Source organism: Hyla sarda, chromosome 3, assembly GCF_029499605.1.
Source record: "Hyla sarda isolate aHylSar1 chromosome 3, aHylSar1.hap1, whole genome shotgun sequence".
Taxonomy (NCBI): Eukaryota; Metazoa; Chordata; class Amphibia; order Anura; family Hylidae; genus Hyla; species Hyla sarda.
Window position 1 is genome coordinate 400,072,632 of NC_079191.1, and position 22,123 is coordinate 400,094,754.

Sequence of the window (22,123 nt, forward strand, 5' to 3'; positions counted from 1 at the left end):
CCTGCTGGAAACAGCGGGACTTCTGCCAGTTAACCCTTGCGATGCTGCGCATCGCCGGGTTAACTGAGTGTCATTTATAAACGCCGGGATGCGCGAACGCACTGCACAATCCGGCGTTTATATATGACATTCTGCGGGAAGGGGTTAAGGCATGCATCATTACATTGTTCCTTAAAGGGTTAGTCCAGAGGAAAACAAATGTTTTAGAATCAACTGGTACCAGAAAGTTCAACAGATTTGTCAATTACTTCTATATAAAAATCTTAATTCATCCAGTGCTAATCAGCTGCTGTATGTGCCACAGGAAGTTTTGTAGTTCTTTCCAGTCTGACCACTGTGCTCTCTGCTGACACCTCTGTCCGTGTCAGGAACTGTCCAGAGCAGGAGAGGTTTTCTATGGGGATTTGCTCTTACTCTGGACAATTCCTGACACAGACAGAGGTGTCAGCAGAGCGCACTGTGGTCAGACTAGAAAGAACTACACCACTTCCTCTGGAGCATACAGCAGCTGATAAGTGCTGGAAGGATTAAGATTTTAATATAGAAATCATTTACAAATCTGGCACAGTTCAGCTAAAGGGGTACTATGGCGCTAAACAAAAGGATAGGGGATAAGATGTTAGCTCGCGGGGATCCCGTCGCTGGGGACCCCCATGATCTCTCCTGCAGCATCCCTGCTTTTCAGCTGCACAGAGTGAGGGGACGGAGTATTGTGATGCCACGGCTCCGCCCCTCGTGATTTCACACCTCTCCCCCTCAATGCAAGTCTATGGGAGGGGGCGTGGTGGCCATCACATCCCCTCCCATAGACTTGCATTGAGGGGACGGGGTGTGATGTCACTGGGGGCGGAGCTGTGACATCACAATACTCCGTCCCCTGCACTGCCCGTCATCAGCCAAAGAGCGATCCTCGCTCAATGCAGCTGAAAAACGGGGGTGCTGCAGGAGAGATCGCAGGGGTCCCAAACGGCGTGATATTCGCAATCTAACATCTCATCCCCTATCCATTTGATAGGGGATAAGATGTTTAGTGCCAGAGTACCCCTTTAACGCCTTCTAGGACATGCTCGTATGACCTGAAAAAATGGCAAGTAAATGAAATAAACATGCATGATGGAGGGAAGTGGCTCCTTAAAGAGTAGCTCCCACCATCATGTTTTTTTTTTCTGTCCTGGCCTAGTACCCATCTATCCCTAATACCCTCCCTGCTTTTAATTTTTCATTTTACTATATTAAAAATAACTTTTTGTCTGCCTGGTAGTGTGCTCACCACGTCACTGATGCCTGCCAGGGCAGACACTTCCGCCCTTAGTTCATCTACACAGGGTGCCTCCAGCTGTTTCACCACTACAACTCCCAGCTTGCCCTGACATCTATTAGCTGTCAGGGCATGCTGGGAGTTGTAGTAGTGAAACAGCTGGAGACACCCTGTGTAGATAAACTATGTTAGTGCCATGCGGCGCTACGGTGCTACCCTGTTCCCTCCGTCACCCCCCCCCCCCCAGCATACCCCGTTCCCTCAGTCACAAACCCCCCGCCCCGCATACCCCATTCCCTCCGTTCTGCTATTTACTGATACTGCAAAGTCCGGCAGCGGGCGTGCATTGGCAGCAGCGGCGACGACATGTGCGGGAGAAGTGGCCTCCCAGCCAGTGGCTGGAAAGCCAATGCGATCGCTCCCACCTGTCTGATTGACAGGCAGTTAGCGAGCGCAGTGTAAATGAATTAGGACCAATTGATCGTCCGCAATCAGTCCGAATTCAGGCGTGACGTCATGCCGTGCTGCAGCCGGCCACTAGGAGGGAGACCCCTAGTGGCCAGTTTTCAAATGTAAAATTCACCCATAAAATGAAAAAATAATGAACATATATTACAGATATGTTGTAGTACATAAGTACTACAACATATCAAAAAATAAAGTTGGTGACAGTGCCCATTTAAACACCATGTAGTGAACAGCTGAGATCCTCTAAGTCTTTATGGAAAAATCTCTGAATGTAATGAGTGAAGTTTCTCCAGGATGATGTACGTTTTCATTTGCACTGTACGTCTCCTTTGGCAGATCTACAGTCACAGTAGATTGCAGACAGCATGGAATCATGGGACTCTATGAAGTCAGCTGGGGAATGCCTCCAGGGTGCACAGTTTAAAAGTTTTTAGCAGCACAACTTGGAAAAACACAGGAAGAAGAGCATAAAAAACACCTTTGAAATAGCTGATTTATTCCAGCTTTGCCTACAGCTGGCATATGCTAATCTTCTTTATTCCCCCCCCCCTTTTTTTATGCAAAACATCCAATGCAAGTGTAGAAGTTACAGCCGACATCCTCTTCAGTGCAGATAGGACAGTACTATATCTATCTTACACATTACTGATCTTGCCTTTGGATGTCCGAGCATGCTGAGAGTTGTAGTTTTGCAATTTTAGATTTTGAGCCTCCACATTCATGCTGTGGGTAGGTTGAGTGGCAACAACAAAAAATGTGGTCTCAAATGGCTGGAGGTGCTCAACCCCAAATGCAGTAGTGCATTTATACTGGGGGAGCAGATCCTGCCCTTGTAGTCTGTTGCTAGGGGGGACCCCCGAGTATAAAAATGCATACAATGGAGGATGCCTGCAGTGGACTACAAGTGTCACAATAGAATCCTACACCAGATAGACGGTGTGGATGTGTAACAATTAGAATAATACAATACAGGAATATGGGTGCACTACTGTGGTAGATGTATACAATGACATTGGCTATCCCTCAACACTGATGTTAAAATAGAGACATTCGCCAGTGTATCCTTATATGAAGGACACACCAGAGCCCGCACACCAATGCCAAGGTTTCTCAGATGGCACGGGACCTAACGCTAACCTACCTGTGCGTGATAAGCAAAAACCAGGGGCCAGTGGGCAATTACAGCAGCACTAGGTCGACATGCAGTCTGCTCCCAGTTCCCTCCAGCGTGACTAAGCACACATACAATGGAAGGAGGGAGAGAGGCTACAAGCCCCACCCAAGTTGGCTGATATAGGTGCATGGCCTCAGGTGCAACCCTAATGCTGCCTGGAAAATGTTCAAGGCGCATTAACATATGGAGTTTACACACCTCCAAGTTAGGTAGGTTGCGTGGACCTGTTCATCTCTCTGTATAAAGCAGAAGCTGGTGGCCAAGTATGGGAAGGTTAGCAACGCTGGCTGATGTTGGGCGGCTGTGACACTAATGCAGGGGTGGGGAACCTTTTTCCTGACAAGGGCCATTAGGATGTTTATGTGATCATTCTCGGGCTGTACAAAATTATCAATTAAAAAATTAGGTCAAACATTTAATTTAGGGTGCGCATTCATACTGAGTAAATCTCGCTGAATCCAGCAAGTGGAGATTCAGTTTGGCATTCTTCGGCGGTAAGACCACGCAGCACTGCGTCCTCGCCATTGACTGCTATACAAAGCTCACTTTCTTTGCGCGGAACAATTTCAGCGGCGGAATTGTCCCCCCACTGAAATTGCTCAGTGTGAACAGGTCTCGCAGAAGACCCATTCACACTTATGTCATAGTTCACCGCGTGGAATTCTGCAAGAATTACGTAGTGTGAACGCACCCGAACGCGGTATTGATGATTTTCCCGGTTTGAGTAGGTCAGCCCACAGCTCAACACAACTTCTGCATAGTCAGGTGTTCCTGAAAGGCACAGCTACACCCAACATGCAAACCTTTGGGGAATTCTTTACTGCATGGGCACATTGTGACTACCCCATCGTAATTCCTTGTTCCTTTCCTCAAACTCACAGTTCATTTCTAGCATTAAGATCTTTGTGGCACAAGCTCCTATACACCCTGTTCCAAATTATTATGCAAATGATATTTTTCTCATTTACCTAAATAATTGATGTAAAATAAAAGTCAGCATAATTCTCATGTTATCAACTATTAAGAGCACAATTCAAATGTTATTGAACTAACCTCCTAATGATTACAGAATAAAAAAAACGTACAAAGCACTATTCCAAATTATTACACAGTAAGTTTCAATACACTTTATAGGTTGTAAAGAACTGAAAATTGTCATTTCTTGTGTTTGCAGCATATTTACTGAAATCAGAAGCTATTTCAATTAAACTTTTAACAACATTTTAACTTTTTAAACATTTTAACAGGTCACGTTACATTTTAACATAGGACCCCTTATTTGATAGCAGCTTCACAAGTCTTGCATCCATTGAACTTGTGAGTTTTTGGACAGTTTCTGCTTGAATGCCTTTGCAAGATGTCAGAATAGCCTCCCAGAGCTGCTGTTTGGATGTAAACTGCCTCCTACCTTCATAGATCTTTTGTTTGAAGATGCTCCAAAGGTTCTCAAAAGGATTGAGGTCATGGGAGGACAGAGGCCACACCATGACTTTCTCTCCTTTTATCCCAATAGCAGCCATTGATGCAGAGGTATTCTTTGCAGCATGAGATGGTGCATTGTCATGCATGAAGAGGATTTTATTACGGAAAGCATAGTTCTTCCTTCTGTACCAGGGAAGAAAGTGGTCAGTCAGAAACTCCACATACTTTGCAGAGGTCACTTTTAACACTTTCGGGGACCCTAAAGGGGATGACCAGCTCTTTTCCTATGATTCTGGCCAAAAACATGACTCCCCCACTACCTTGCTGACGTCGCAGCCTTGTTGGAACAGGGCAACAGTCCACCAACTATCCACTACTCCATCCAGGGTGGCACGGCACTCATCAGTGAACAGGACTTTTTGAAATTAGTCTTCATGTATTTTTCTGCCCAATGCAACAGTTTCTGCTTGTAAGCATTGGTTAATGGTGGCCGAATAGAAGGTTTATGCACAGTTGCAAGACTCTTGAGTACTCTACACCTTGATGTCCATGGGACTCCAGAGGCACCAGCAGCTTCAAATATATGTTTGCTGCTATGTAAAATAGTAAAATTTAAAACCTACTTAACAAGCCCCAGTCAACTGCAGCTCTCTTTCTCTCCTTCCTGCTTCCAAGACGACTGCTGGATGCAGGACCGGTCGCTGGCCAAGATAGGACTGCGCTAAGCTGCTCCAAGAGCTCATCTCAGAAGCAGGGAAAAAAAAAAAAAAAAAGAAGAGATTGAGGGACCAGTTACATGTGAACAGTAAATGCAGGGGACCAGGGCTAGGAAAGTGTATTTTATTTTCCCCTACTTCAGAAGAAAATGACATACTTTTTTACTTATTTTCCAAAGGATGGATAACCCTAATAACACAAGCTTTCACACTGCATTTGGATAACACAAGGCAATCATTTGTAGCAGTTGTTAAACAGTGACAGGAATGGTTATTATGTATTGCTCTTTTTTCCTAGGGTACCTGTAGTATGTGAATACCAGGTTTCGGAAAGCACATCGCTCATCCAGAGAAAGCTGAGTGAGATATGAGAAATCCAGAAATGAGTTAAAATCCCTGGGATGATTTACCAAAGTCCCTAGTAAGCCAAGCCCTGTTATCAGGCCTGGATTTTTATTACATAAAATGCAGGGTTGGTAGTGGGGCTATTTATCACCTTCAAGCCCAGATCAGCACAGGTGTTAAAGACTGCTCGTCACTGGGCTTAAAACCTAGGTGTGAGTAAGTCTGCAAGTAAGACTGAAGAATCTGCACCACTGATTTAAGTTTTTGGCCTCAAAAGGGTACATCTCTTACATGTGTAACACATTTGTGGAATGTTGTGTTGGGTGACTGGTAGTTGGCGACCTCTATAGACAGGGGAAAGATCTGTATAGTTAGGGCTAAGCAAGCAGGATTTATGAGTGTAAAGGCTGTATTTGTTTTCTTATTGCAAAATAAAAGGCAGGGAAAGCGCTGTCTCTGAATGCTAATTTGCCGCTATTCGACTGGTTCTACAGTGCTAATTCTCTTGCACAGTTTAGAAAATAAATCATAAAAGTACAAAAACATTTTTATTTTATTTTTTTACAACAGTAGGGCTGCACATAGCATTTGTTCTATAATCTACAGTATTACAAAAAGCTGAAACAGCAGCCTGAAACACACAACTTTCCCAGACCCTTTCCAGATGACGTTCAGGATGCGGTCTTTACACGGGAAATAACTTCATTAACAAAACTGTTATTCTTCGCTAGAACATCCGCCTTGAGTTTGTTCAGGTTGCGCTTTAGCTCTTCCTCAGACATTTCTGTAAGTGGTAGAGTTTTCACTTTGGAAAGAAAATTTTGGATGATCTTCTCCCCTTCCTGTCAATAGAGACATAATCCATTTATTAGCTGATTATTCATAGCATTGGCGTCAAACCTGTGGATCTACAGACAAAACTACAACACCAAGCACTAAAAGCCATAAAAACAGAGACTCATCACAGCACTGTGCAGAGGATGGAGACAATCTACTACTGCATTACATATAACTCATTATAGTCTAGAGCTGCATTCACAACATTGTGGGCTTCAGAGCTGAAATCGCCAAAGAAGTTATCCTGCTATAAATGCCACAAACCTCCTTCTCTTTGTAGCGTTTCTTACAGGCTGGCTCGTCCTCGCAGTCCTCACCGGTTCCAACAAACTGGAATTCTTCCAGCTCCAGGGCCTTTGCTTTGGCGTTTTCAATTACGTGCTTAGGAAAGTTAGCCAGCTCTGCTACATGTATCCCAAAACTCTGGTCACAAACTCCTAAATAAAAAAAAAGAGAAATTACTAATTAAATTACTTAATTCTCTAATAAAATTATACTCTTCTCCTTTCACATTCTCCTACATACAATAAAGGAAAAGTGTTTGACACCTAATTTAGGAAGGACATTATACTTCCAATACTATATTTAAAAAAAAAAAAAACGGTGCTGGACTTTCTTAAAAAACTATTTAAAAGATAACACAAGAAGATAAAGGGCTAAAATATATATATTTTTTTTTTGGGGGGGGGGTCCAGGAAGTGAGTGCGGGACTGCAGAGTGAGGATATGCCCATTCCAAACCACAGGATGACATACCAAGTGAGTAACCGATGAGGCCCTATTGTCTGGAGCTCGTTCACCAACCGTTCACTGAAATCTTACCGTATTTATTGGCGTATAACACACACACCCATTTTAACAGGGAAATTTAAGTTAAAAAAAATGTAAAGTAAATGACTTGGACTAAATGCCACATCATCCCCCCAACTTTGTTTTCTTCTGCACCTCAGTTTGGTCCCGTCCCCTCCAGTGCCACATCATTCCTTCCCTTTTATCAGTCCCTGTGCCACATTTACCCCTCTCATCGCCACCCCCCATGTCTCATCATCCCCCCATGTCTCATCATTTCCCCCTGTCATAGACCCCCATTAGCCATACAGACATTAAGCATTTAGTGCCTCCCCCACCATCATTTCCCCGTCTCATCATCCCCCACCCTGTCTCATCATCCCCCCCACCCTGTCTCATCATGCTCACCATCATTCCCCCCTCATCATCCCCCCACCCTGTCTCATCATCCCCCCACCCTGTCTCATCATGCCCCCCATCATTCCCCCCTCATCATCCCCCCCCCCTGTCTCATCATCCCCCCACCCTGTCTCATCATCACCCCCAACCTGTCTCATCATGCCCCCCATCATTCCCCTCCCCCCTCATCATTTCCCCCAGTATTCATCATCCCCCCATCATGTTCCTCCTCCAGTGGTCTTCAACCTGCGGACCTCCAGATGTTGCAAAACTACAACTCCCAGCATGCCCGGACAGCCATCGGCTGTCCGGGCATGCTGGGAGTTGTAGCTTTGCAACATCTGGAGGTCCGCAGGTTGAAGACCACTGTATGCTATTCTTCCCCTGCCTCATCATTCCCCCTTTTCCCTGCTTTTCCTAGTTTTTTTTATTTTTCTTACCTGGCTGTACTACGGCAGGTCAGGCGGAGGGTCTTGCGGGCTGCGGTCAGTGAAGCAGATGAGTGACGTCCTCTCCCGGCTTCTCTGCGCGTCACTTTTCATTTCCAGTAGTCGCTGCTGAAAAGTGACATCCCTGATGCTGCGCAGAGGAGTCGGGAGAGGACGTCACTCATCTGCTTCACTGACCGCAGGGGGGAGGTAGGGAAAATGAAAAATAAAACTGTCACTTGTTTTCTCCGGCACTATACACAGGTACTGGTGGATAGTGCGGGAGACGCTGATTAAAAGGTAGGGCTCATTTTAATCAGCGTCTCCCGCACTATCCACCACACCAGTACCTGTGGATAGTGCGGGAGAAAACAAGTGACAGTTTTCCAGAGCGAGGAGGAGACGCCGCTGGTGACTGATTTAAAGTGGCCGCGGCCGTGCTGCTAATACTTAACAAGCAGCCGCTGCTGCGGGCACTTTAAATCAGTGACCAGAAGATGTATCGGCGTATAACACGCAGGCAGGCTTTGTGCCTTAAATTTAAGTTTTAAAAGTGCGTGTTATACGCCGATAAATACAGTATTTCTTCAGACAGGAATATAACCTGGGGCATAGAGTCTCACAACCGGTAATCCAGCACAGCCTCCACCAGACATATCTAATAGGTGCTTACTCCTTTCCTTGACCTCGTCCCTCATATTGATTTTGAACTTTGTTCCTACACATCATCTGTCTGAACCACAAAGCCCTTGATAAATGTTACGATGTGTTACCCCACTATTGGGCTGCGTAACGGCTCTACGGAAGTGGATATTGACATAAAACAAAAACCTTACAATTACACAGTCCTATAGTTAAAGGGATTCCATGTACCCAACTAAGGACTAATGAGGTAAAATAAAGGGGCCTTCCGTTCAGGATTCTGATCTCTGGGCCAGGGATGAGCAGTTGCATAGAATGTCCCTCTTTCTGGAGGACCTGTCTTGTTCGGCATTGGACAGTAAACCAATTGATATGAATGAGCACCGTGTAATGCAGTGTTTTACATTTCTAAGAGGAACCCGCAGAAAAAATAAATAGGAAATTCTGCTGTATGAACAGTGCAGCAGAATCTCATTGAAATCAATGGGACTCTGCTACAGCCAAATTTCCGTGTGCAATATTTTCGCCGAATTCCACCATGTGAACTTTGCTTTAGAGAGTCAGGTGAACCTGAGCATTTTACAACTGGCTCCAGAAAGTTAAACAGATTTGTAAATTATTTCTATTAAAAATCTTAATCCTACCAGTACTTATCAGTTGCTGAAGTTGAGTTGTTCTTTTCTGTCTGACAACAGTGCTCTCTGCTGACACCTGACTCTGTCTGTCTCAGAAACTGTCCAGAGCACGAGGTTTGCTATAGGGATTTGCTGCTACCCTGGACAGTTCCTGAGATAACAGAGGGTGTCAGCAGAGAGTACTGTTGTCAGACAGAAAAGAACAACTCTACTTCAGCAGCTGATAAGTATTGGTAGGATTAAGATTTTTTAATAGAAGTAATTTACACATCTATTTAACTTTCTGGAGCCAGTTTATATGAAAAAAAAATTATTTTCATGGAATACCCCTTTAATATGATGCAGAGACTTTTTGTTCTGAACAGATCACTCTCCAGCAGCCTTCTCCTTATCTTCACAGAAAGTAGTAGAGTGGAAAGTACCTGATTTGATGGGTGGTCTCGCAATTTTAATGTAATCTTTGCCCTGGATGATTATTTTTAGCCTTTCCCAGGTTGCAGTGTAGCCTGAGACATTACATCATTAGTCAGGTGTTAAAAGTGAGCCTGTCTGTGCTTCGCTGGTTGGAGGTAGATCATTCTTCACAGGGCGGCAGGGAATTGTAGTTTCAAGGACTGCACTCATGGAAGGGAGCCTTGATGTGCTGCAATTCTTGGGGTGGCCATTGTGTGGGAGGGAAATAAGTCACCTCCCACCTAGAAACTAAGGATCCTGGGGATTGTAGTCAAAGAGAGGACACAGAAACAGGAAATAGTCAATTCACACAAACAAGCGACACGGCCATTTACCACCAACGTAAGCACAGATCCTTGGCAAGCATGTCCATTACTTGCTGACAGGTAATTAGTAAAGTCACGTTATGTTGGAAAACCCCTTTAACATCTCTTAACTGTGCATTGCTTGCTTTTCTCTCTTTGGTCAGTCATCAGTAAAGTAGTCTATACTCCATATTTGAGGACATGTGCTACCACGGATGTGCTGTAACCTTGTGACATTTCATTAGATCGCCGGCCAAGTACAGCTACAGTAATAAATCATCAATATCATCCCTGGAATCAGACGAGACCTGAGACTTGTAATAAAATTAATCTTTCCCACTGGAGCCTATCCTGATCTCACTTATTCTGCTCTCTGAGGCTTTAGGTCTTGTTTGCATTTACCTTGCCTGCGGCTCAGCCACTTGTGTGTCCCAAATACGTCCCTAGGGCAAATTCTAGGAAAGCCAGCAAATCCATTGGTAGCATTTTATTCGGGTAATTCTAGGTAGAAGCAGCAGCAGCGGATTAACCTGCACAATAATAAGCCAATAAATGGAGAGTCTACTTCAGCTTCTACCAAGAAATTGACCTTCTCTGAAAAGTCTGTCGGCTGTCCGGGCATGTTGAGAGTTGTAGTTTTGCAACAGCTGGACGCAACCTGATTGAGAAACACTAGTCTAGACAAACATAATTTTATAAATTGCCAAGTGGACGATATGCCAGTCTACCTGAAATCTGTGCATTAAATACTAGACTGTAGTGTGTTTTCCAAGCCCCATTTCCCATTACGATAATTACTGGTATCAGTTCGAGTAAGTGCAATCTAATCTCCACTATTAGTAACGTAGTGCCACAAGGCGATTGAGGTTTGATAAATGGATTTTAATTATGAACTGATCATATCCAGGCCCCTCGCGATCCTTGGTGATACAGGATTTCTATTGAAGCCTGTGTATGCCTGCCTGATATACGTCTATGCCTCGTACTGGTTAACAAACTGCCGCAGTGCTGAGAAAACTCAATTACCAGCAATTCTCCCAGCAAACAGATCAATGACCGCCGCACCAGCACGCCTCTATTTTAATGTCATCAAAACCCCCTAAACACCGGTAAAAATAAAACTGAGCAGTCAGGACGTAATATACTTTCTAACAAAGCAAACCCTTCAATCCTATTGATATTTTTGAAGAACGTCGTTGCGACGTTTCGGTATCACAGTACAGTCCTGCTGAGAATAAATGAAGGCTGAGGGTTGGTAGGACAAGCTTTAGAATAATGGATAACAGACAAAGAACTAAAGAATCCAGATTCCACAGAGGACAATACTGTAAACACGAGCGCAGAGCCTCCCGCCGATTTCATATGAAAATTTGGCCAAGATGGAAAGTGTATGACATATTTATGTATCCTGATGCATGATCACGCATGTGATCGGTGTAGTACCGCCCCGGGGGTATGCTCAGTCTGACAGCGCCATTTTAAAGACGTTTTTATTTCTACAAATCCATGAGCTAGACTTTTGTTAAATTAGTTTTATCTAACCACTTAATGATGCAGCTCATTTTCACCTTAAGGACGCAGCCCTTTTTCGCAATTCTGACCACTGTCACTTTAAGCATTAATAACTCTAAGATGCTTTTACCGATTATTCGGATTCTGAGAGTTTTTTTCGTGACATATTCTACTTTATTTTAGTGGTAAAATTTCGTCGTTACTTGCATCCTTTTTTGGTGAAAAATCCCCAAATTTCATGAAAATTTTTAAAATTTAGCATTTTTCTAACTTTGAAGCTCTCTGCTTGTAAGGAAAATGGATATTCAAAATAAATTTTATATTGATTCACAAATACAATATGTCTACTTTATGTTGGCATTATAAAATGGACATATTTTTACTTTATGAAAAGATTAGAGGGCATAAAAAGTAGAGCAGCAATTTTCAAGATTTTCATGAAAATTGCAAAATCAGAAGTGACAGATGTTACAGAACTACAACTCCCAGCATGCCTGGGCAGTCTAGGCATGCTGAGAGTTGTAGTTTGGCAACATCTGGAGGGCTACCGTTTGGGCACCACTGTAATAGTGGTCTCCAAACTGTGACCCTCCAGATGTTGCAAAACTACAACTCCCAGCATGCCCAGACAGCCTTAGGCTGTCTGGGCATGCTGGGAGTTGCAGTTTGGCAACCACTAGAAAGCAGCAGTAAAGATCACTTTACTGCCCCCTTATCATATCTAAAATACTAGGTAACCACTAATGTAGGCATAAACATGATAGCTGCTGGCCAAATGCTTGTTCAGTCAAGAGCTCTCTGTTCTAATATCCCACATATACATAAATACATGGAGACAAGAGAGAAAGCCGCTGCCAGACACTTCTGAAAAAAAGGATTGGGCAGTTAAAATGTAATGCCCGATAATCTTCCCCATCATCTGTAGGGGAAGAGTTAAAACCTTTTTTTTTTTTTTTTTTTTTTTTTTTTTTTATCAACTGGTGCCAGAAAGTTAAACAGATTTGTAAATTACTTCTATTTAAAAATCTTAATCCTTCCAGTACTTATCAGCTGCTGTATGCTCAACAGGAAGTTCTTTTCTTTTTGAATTTCTTTTCTGTCCGACCACAGTGCTCTCTTCTGACACCTCTGTCCATGTCAGGAACTGTCCAGAGCAGGGTAGGTTTGCAATCTAAACTTTTGACATTTCTGGACAACATTCCAAAAGTTTATTCAAATGACTTTAAATAATGGGAAAACCTATTTAACTCCTGCTAGACTTTAGTGCCTCCTTCTCTGCTATCAGCCCCCTCCCATAGACTTGCATTGAGGGGGCGTGGTCGTGACATCACAACCCTCCCGTCGCCAGCAGTCATCGTTCTAAAAGAACGCTGGGTGCTGCACAGAGATTGTGGGGTTCCCAGCAGTGGGACCCCCGCGATCAGGCATCTTATCCCCTATCCTTTTGATAGGGGATAAGATGTTTGGGCCAAAGTACCCCTTTAAAATGCATTTCACTGCGTTAGGTGTACAGTAATATAAGTAAGGTGTTAGAACAATTTATACTGGACTGTCTGATGCAGAACATAAACCCAATCTTACATACGTATGGTGTGTGATTCAGCATTTTCATAGTAACAGACAACAAATAACCCCAGTGTGGTCTGATATTGAAGTCATGCAACATCTTCTATCTTGCCGAGGTTTAGAAATCAAAAAATAGTGGAGAAAAAAAAAAAAAAAAGGTCATACCAAATAACGCGCAGCTGTCATGAGTATTGACCCCCACAAACTAAACCCAGTATGTGAAAGGTGATGAGAAGCATAATAAGGCCATACCTTTGGCTGCTTTTAGTACAGTCACTAACAGTCAGATAAGTGTAGCTAGGGGCTTCACAACTCCCCGGGGGCCTCCACGCCTATCTCTTCAGCATCATCGTTGGGACCGCTGTGTGATTGACACATGGGTCCTCAGTGCACGAGCCCTCCATCTATTCTGCCTCTTGCATGATGCAGGTGCGCTGAGCCGGGGGGCATCGGAAGCGAACGCTGGCTCAGAGAACTCATGGAGAATACAGTGATCCCTCAACATACGATGGTAATCAGTTCCAAATGAACCATCGTTTGTTGAAACCATCGTATGTTGAGGGATCCGTGCAATGTAAAGTATAGGACAGTGGTCTACAACCTGCGGACCTCCAGATGTTGCAAAACTACAACACCCAGCATGCCCGGACAGCCAACGGCTGTCCGGGCATGCTGGGAGTTGTAGTTTTGCAACATCTGGAGGTCCGCAGGTTGAAGACCACTGGTATTGGAGGTTGTACTCACGTGTCCCCGCTGCTCCGGACCATCACCGCTTCCCTGGATGTCACCTTCCATCGCTGTTGCCGCGTCCCCGGGGTGACGCCGACGCTCCGGCAAGGCCTCTGCTTCCCCGGCATCTTCGCTCTCCGTCGCCGCTATTACGTCGCTACGCACGCCGCTCCTATTGAATGACGTGATGATGACGATGGAGAGTGACGACAATGCAGGGGATTCCGAAGAGGACTGTCCGGAGCCCCGAGGACAGGTAAGTGATCGTCAGCGGACCACACAGGGCACCGTAAATGGCTATCCGGCGGCAGCTGAAGCAGTCTGCGCTGCCGGATAGCCGTTTATGCGATGGCCCCGACATACAAAAGCATCGTATGTTGATGCTGCCTTCAATATGCGATGGACTCTGAGAGGTCATCGTATGTTGAAATGATCATATGTCGGGGCCATCGTAGGTCGGGGGGGGGGGGGGGTCAGTGTAGATGGAGGGCACATACGCTGAGGACCTGTGTGTCAATAATTTGTTAACATAAAAGAGAGGCTTGGCGGCCCAGGGCACTGCAAACCCCCCAGGCCACGCCTATCCGACTGTTGGTGACTCCATGAAAAAGGCGTTTTTAAAGATAATCATAATTTTTTATAAAGCAGCCAAAGGTATGGCTGCATTACACTTCTCATCAGCTTTCACATACTGGGCTTAATTTTAGGGGATCAATGCTCAAGACAGTTGCGGATTAAAGCTTTCCAGGTGGTCCTTGGGCCGCACCGCAACCTGGGAAAACCTGAGCTAACACTTTTGTATGCTGTTAAAAATAAACATTGGGGCAAAAATCACAGAAGAATTGTGAGATCACCAGGAAACACAGGTACAAACACTATATTATGATCTACACTTTACAGCCCCTGTAGCACAGTCAAATAAAATAAAAAATAAAAACCTGGAATACCCCGTTATGGGTGTATTAACACGTACAGTATCATGTGCATATTTGATGCGCAGAATTTAAAGCTGTTGAGACATTTTGTTTATATTAAATTCTGCAGATTGAAATCCTTCGCATTAAATATGCGCAGGATACCGTACGTGTGACTACGCTCTTAAACCATTCTCAAAGTTGTTGTTTTTTTTTTAGGTGTACTGGAACACACAACTGGTTACAAAGCAGGACTATCCCCCCTCTGAACAGAGCACAATTCTTTATAAGCTGGGTGGCAGACAATATGCTCAGCTAAAAAATCCTTCCACAGAGATCTGTATCCAGAAGAATATATGGGGACGGTGAAGTTTCATTGCAGATCTGCAGTTCAGGAAAGCAGGACCTGTGGGATCTATGGTGAACATACGAGTTATTGCTGAGGTTTCTCGGAAGAAATAGCTGAATAAAACTGACGGGAGGGGACACTCTAGGTCTTACATTTACTCAATATTACTTTTATATTGGAAAGGTTTCCTAATATTGCTATTGCTGATTTTACTGAAGGAAGTCAGAGCTCTCAGTTCTGGCTCTTCTGAAACAGGACTATTCTGTAGAGTAGTGTTTTCCAATCAGTGTGCCTCCAGCTGTTGCAAAACTACAACTCCCAGCATGCCCGGACAGCCTTCGGCTGTCCGGGCATGCTGGGAGTTGTAGTTTTGCAACAGCTGGAGGCGTAGCAGTTGGGAAAAACTGCATTAGAGCGTATAACATGCGGGGGGAAGCAGTGTGTCTGTCTCTAACCTGTCTTGATCCTGTACAGCATGGTGAGCGTTTCATCTGTGGTTAGAGCCATAACATGTAGGTTGTTCACTGTAGACACTTGGTCGGCCAGAGCGGTCAGTTCATGGAAGTGGGTGGCAAACATACAAAACGCCTGGATTTTGGTAGAGATGTAGTCAGAGATGGCCCATGCCAGTCCAAAGCCATCATAGGTGGAGGTCCCTCTCCCCAGTTCATCGATGATGATCAGGGAGTTCTCTGTGGCTGATCTGCAATAAAGCACATTGGAATAACAATAATTTATTATTAACAAGAATAATAATAATAAAAATATATCAATTATTTGTAATATTTAGTAGTATAATTATTTACATTAATTATTAATTAATATTACTAATATTAATATTTTATAGTATAATTATTAATAATAATAATGTATCTATATATATATATATATATATATATATATATATAAAACTCAACGTGTGTATGTGTGTATGTATGTATGTATGTGTGTATGTTCCACAAAAACTTCCAAACGGCTAAAGATATTAACATGAAACTTGGCCACATGTTACTTATATGTCAACAACAAACATAGGATAGGTGATTTAACCCTTACTCACCCCCATTTGTCAGGGGCGGGGTTTATGTTTTTAAAGTCCCATACAAGTCAATAGGAAATATATGTTACTGCATAACTTCCAAACGGCTGGAGATATTTCAATAATACTTTGTCACATGTTACTTATATGTCCACTTAAAATATAGGATAGTTAATTTAACCCTTAACTACCCCTATTTGTGAGGGTCGGGGTTTTTGTTTAAAGTCCCATACATACTTCCGTACGGCTGGAGATATTTCAATACCTGGTACACGTATTACGGGTCGGGATGGGAGGACGGGATGGGAGGACGGGATGGGAGGACGGGATATGGGGTTGGGATATGACAACAATATATGGGGATGGGATATGAACTCAAAATCTTCCTCCTCTGTTGATTTTCCTCCTCAACAAGGATGAGGAACGAAAAACCGGGCATGCCGGATACTCCGCTAGTTATGAATATAATAATAATAATATTATGAATAAATATTACATTATTATTATGAATAGATATTCCTATATTGTTATTATTATTATTCATTGACCCAAACCGGACCTAAAAAGTTAGTCGCAGATTACAACACTACTGTGTTAGAGAATATCATCTTTTTCTGTATATTGATGTCATCTGTAACATTTTGGCCCTAATAAAATCTCCTTTTCTCTGTCAGTAGTAAACAACGTTTTTGCATAAAGTGGAACTCTTCCTGCCACATCTGCCATCACCAGTAATACACCTTTCCCCCCAACTTTTTTACAATCCTGTAATACATATCACTCGATTGATAAATTGGGGGGCAGCCCCGCAACTGGTCTTTGCCCCACTGGCCCCAAATGAGGCATCTCACCCTATCTGTGCATAGAAAGAGACTTATCAGTCAGGGCTGGAGGGGTGAAGAGCAGCCGTGGGGACTGCACCAGTGACTATTTATCTGGGTCCCAAGAGCTTCTTTAACTCCTTAAAGGAGTACTCCGCCCCTAGACATCTTATCCCCTATCCAAAGGATAGGGAATAAGATGTCAGATCGCTGTGACGTCACCTATGGGTCTCCTGCCATAGCGTTTTATTTCATTTAAATGTTGACGGATAGTTCGCGCTGACACTGATGCTCCCTGAGCCTGCAGAACAGCTTGAATATCTTTGGAACTTGTTTGGGGCTGCTTATCCTCCATCCAGACTATCCTGCGTTGACACCTTTCATCAATTTTTCTCTTTCGTCCATGCCTAGGGAGATTAGCTACAGTGCCATGGGTTGGAAACTTCTTGATAATGTTGCACACTGTGAACAAAGGCAAATCTAGATCTCTGGAGATGGACTTGTAACCTTGAGATTGTTGATATTTTTCCACAATTTTGGTTCTCAAGTCCTCAGACAGTTCTCCTCTTTCTGTTGTCCATGCTTAGTGTGGCACACACAGACACACAATGCAAATACTAAGTGAACTTCCCTCCTTTTTATCTGCTTTCAGGTGTGATTTTTTATAATTGCCCACACCTGTTAGGCTGGGTTCACATAACGTTTTGTCCCATACGGGACCGCATACGGCAGGGGGAGCAGGGAAACGCTGACTCCGGTCGGCTCATTTTTGCCCCGTATGTGGTTTTCCACCGGACCTAAAATCGTAGGCATACGGGAGCGCAAGTTTTCAGCTGCCCCCTGCCGTATGGAGTCCTGTATGGGACAAAACGTGATGTGAACCCAGCCTTACTTGCCCCAGGTGAGTTTAAAGGAGCATCACATGCTTGAAACAATCTTCTTTTTCCACAATTTTGAAAGGGTGCCAATAATTTTGTACAGACGATTTTTGTAGTTTGGTGACATTATGTCCAATTAGCTTTTTTTCCTCCTTTTTTGGTTTAGTTCCAATACACAAAGGGAATAAACATGTGTATAGCTAAACATGTGTTACTGCAATCCTTTTCTGTGAGAAATACTTCATTTTCGAGAAAAATTTCAGGGGTGCCAACATTTACGGCCGTGACTGTATATTCTGCATAGACAGAATGTGCTGTACGGTCGTCTCTGTTATGTAACCGTCCGCTCTCCCATCACGCATAGCTGTCTGTCGGTATTATGACATCAATCATCCATAATTGATACAAGTATCGGCCATAAGGGAGAAACATCTGCTTCAGCCGCTTATTAACAGTGAGTCACGTCTCATTTAATTACAATAGGTGCAGTAATGTAAAGTAAGAACAGTAAAACAAATGTTATGTTCGAAGCATCCGAGCAGCAAGTACAATGGAGAATTTAGCTGCAGCAATCTGCAGGTTGATGACATTTTCTAGCCTCAAGTATAACGGCTCTCAACCTGTGGTTTTATTATTAGAAGCGTCGTGGGATTTTTTTTTTTATTATTATTTTTTTTTTTTTTTAAAGGGGTCATCCCAAGACTAAGAGTAGTCGATTGGTGGGCATCCAATTGCTGGGATCCCCCCTCATCACAAGAATAAAAGCCCCTGGTCCTCTAAATAAATGGAGTGGTAGAATGTACTTTCAACCACCACTCCATTTATTCTCTGAGGCTTCCAAACATTCCCGAGCGCTGACATCTGCTTTGTTTGGAAGTCCCCTAGAAAGTGAATGGAGCAGAGGCCGATCATATGTGCAAGGGGCCTCTATTCTTATAACCAGTGGGGATCCAGGCAGTCAGACCTCCACAGATTAGCTAGTTATACCCTGTGAATAAGTGATAACTTAACCTCCTTTATAGTGTACCTGTCAATTGAAAAGATCAGAAAGACAGATCGGAGACTTAATCCTTAGAACCAGGGTGGAAAAGCACAAGGTGATGCGCTTCATTTCCCAGCTTGCAGCAATCTTAGTCACTGGACAGCCCCTATAGACTTGGAGCTGCCGAGCCTCCAGCTGTTGCAGAACTACAACTCCTATCATACCCAGATAGCTAAAAGAAACAAGCGCAAGTTCATTTTGATAAATGATGGACACTGAGATAAAAACAAACAGACCCCAATATCATTCAGCAGGGTTTCATTGTGTGACTAATTCGGCAAGTCATCAGTTCTAATATTGTTGTTCCCATATAAAAGGCTTAATATACTCTACAACTTCTTTACTGTTTTGTAAGATTGTTGTCAGTGAGCAGGAAAAAAATACACCTATACCATGAGTGGTTTAATATATGTTTATACCATATCATTTATGTTTTAATTGAGTTTTTCATCAATTCTGTATTAGGTTCTAACAAGCTCTACTATAATTCTTTATAAATACTACAGCTTTTTATATTTTTCGGAGAGAGAAAAAGAGAAAGAGAAAAAGAGAGAGAGAGAGAGAGACTCATGTGAACATCAATACAACATTTCAGCTTCTCCTGAAGCCATTTTCAAGCATAGTGGTATACACACAATAGGAGGGTTATATACCCATGTGTTACAATAAAGTGCAATCAAGTAATTAACATATCAATCTCCCTTCAAAATACAAAATACATCATAATGTTACATAAAGTGCCTGTGCATAAATCCAATGTGCACATGTGTAAAGTGCTACTCATCTTTAAAATACATTAAAAAAGGCTTGAAACTATTACAAAAGTTAATTAGTAATCATCATTATCAGATACATGTGTAGATGTAATGATGATTAGGGATCGACTGATTATCGATTATCACGATTTTGGGCATTATCGGTATCGCAATTACCTTGCCGATAAGCAGATAATGCCCCATCGCCCCACCCCCCCCGACCCGCCGCACCGCGACCGCCCCCCTACCCCGACCCACCGCACCGCGTCGCACCCCTCCACCGTAGTGCTGGGCGGTATACCGGTATGGATTTTTGCCCATACCGCTATACCGGTCGAGCCCCTCCCCCACCCTCCGAGTCAATAAAAAATAAATAAACTTACCCGTAATGGGGGTGGTCCGGGCCATCCATCCTTCCTTCCTGTAGTGTCCGGCGGCATTCCGGGTGGAGGGTGAACCGGTCCAGGCTGTGCTTCTCCGGGGGTCATCTTCTACACTCCGGGCAGGCTCCGGCCTAGTACGCTGCATAAACGCCGCTACGCCGTGACGTCAGGTGCATCAATGCGCACGGGCGTCACTGCGCAGCGGCGTCTATGCTGCGTTACTAGGCCGGAGCCTGCCCGGAGTGGAGAAAAGCACCCCTGGAGAAGAAGGACAGCCCGGACCGGTTCACCCTCCACCCGGAATGCCGCCGGACACTACAGGAAGGAAGGATGGCCCGGACCACCCTGACAGGTAGGGGAAGAGAAACGGGTGGCGGCGGCGGTCTATGGCACCGCAAAAGCCACTGGAGTGCATTGATTTAAAGCGCCCACTTTAAATCAATGACCTGCAGCGCTGTCGAGGGGGGATAAATAGCCGATAACTTATACCGGAATATCGGTATAAGTTATCGGCCCTAACCTCCACCGATTATCGGTATCGGCCCTAAAAAAACGATATCGGTCGATCCCTAATTACTAATAATTAACTTTTGTAATAGTTTCAAGCTTTTTATGTATTTTAAAGATATATATATATATTTTTTTTATGTATATATCTCTCTACATCTCTCTCTCTCTCTATATATATATATTATATATAATATATATATACATACACACACACACACACACCTGTCTATATCGCTCTCTCTCTCTATATATATATATATATATTTTTTTTTTTGTAGGGTATATATATATATATATATATATATATATATATATATATATATATATCTATGTCTATATATATATATTTATTATTTTTTTTCTAACTTTAGGACTGCAACTTTTGCAGTTCACTAACACAAAGCAGACAATTTGACAGTATATAAATAAAGCATAATACCGGAGGATAGATGCAGTTTCCAGCATCTCAGCCATAAATGTGGAGACTCCTTTAAGTTGGCTGTCTCCAGCTCCGACCCGGGCAAGGATGCAGTCCACTATGCTGATTTCTGCCGAGTCACATGGAACAAAACAGCCAATCTGAGCCATGAGAACAATCACTCCAGTCTGGCGAATATACGTGGACTTTCCGCCCATGTTGGGACCTGGCAGGAAAATAAACAATTACTTTGGCACGATCTTCTTAGGTCTATAACCAGTATATCAAATATATGCAGGAGAGTCTATACCAGAAGAACGTGTTGCCCAACCAGTGTGTCTCCAGCTGTTGCAAAACTACAACTCCCAGCATGCCCGGACAGCCAAAGGCTGTCCGGGCAAGCTGGGAGTTGTAGTTTTGCAACAGCTGGAGGTACACTGTTTGGGAAACATGGTCTTAGTTTATAAGTACCCTACAAATATATAAAATGTATCATAAAAAAATTGCATATTAATTTTATTTATTTTTTTTACATTTTAATTATATTTAAATTTAAAAACAAATTTGACTTTTTTTGGCTACACATCTACAACTATTCACACAGGCCATTGGAGCAGACACAATCAGTTGACATTTCCCATCTTCTGCAGCATTCATTTCAGCTTAGCTGTATAGACAGAGACAGGGTCAGCAGAGGCATCTCATTTTGATTAGAGAACATGGGTATTAATTGGCAGAAGTAGCTGGTCTTGCCTAGGGTGCAAAATAGTCTAACATCAGCCCTGGCAACAATATGCACAGATGAGGCTCTGTATACATCTTCCTGCCATTCTCCGATCTATGGGGAAGGGGCTGTACTTATTACTTCCTGAAGACTCAACTTACAATGATTCCTCAACTTACAATGTCCTTTTCTGGGCCATTTCAACTTGAAACCAGACTCAACATACAATGCTACGGACAGTCTAGATCTGCAAAACGTGTCAATGGCCAGAAGAGCCGACAAATCGGAACGGGCATTTCATTATTAAAACCCCTTTATTCCTGAATTGCATTCAATAACTGGCTGTCTGGTAGCGCCCCCTACAGTACAGGGAAATACATATTCTGTACTACTCTTTACCTGTGCCAGGGTTCGCTGCTCCAGGTGAGGGCGGCTACATGTTACTTTTTTAGGACACTGTACTGTACAGGACCCTGAAGAAGCTCCTCTCCTCTACATAGACAGTGATTTACAGCTCCCAGCAGATCTTTCTTACTTTTATATGTAAGGACTTTCTTTATCTGTATTAGTTATCTACTTATTTTTCTTTAATCCTCACTTTTTCCTATTTTTG

General features: G+C 43.3%; 1 protein-coding gene across 1 annotated transcript in view; it reads right to left on the reverse strand.

Moving 5' to 3' along the window:
* Window positions 1-5,918: 5,918 nt before the first annotated feature.
* MSH2 (mutS homolog 2) overlaps window positions 5,919-22,123 on the reverse strand; it is a 145,334-nt gene continuing 129,129 nt past the window's right edge. Inside the window, exons 13-16 of the mRNA XM_056568081.1 lie at window positions 20,808-21,012; window positions 15,396-15,643; window positions 6,485-6,657; window positions 5,919-6,225 (exon numbers count right to left, since the gene is read on the reverse strand). Coding sequence (XP_056424056.1) covers window positions 6,055-6,225; window positions 6,485-6,657; window positions 15,396-15,643; window positions 20,808-21,012 — 797 coding nt within the window. The 3' untranslated portion in view covers window positions 5,919-6,054. The remainder of the gene's footprint in view (window positions 6,226-6,484; window positions 6,658-15,395; window positions 15,644-20,807; window positions 21,013-22,123) is intronic.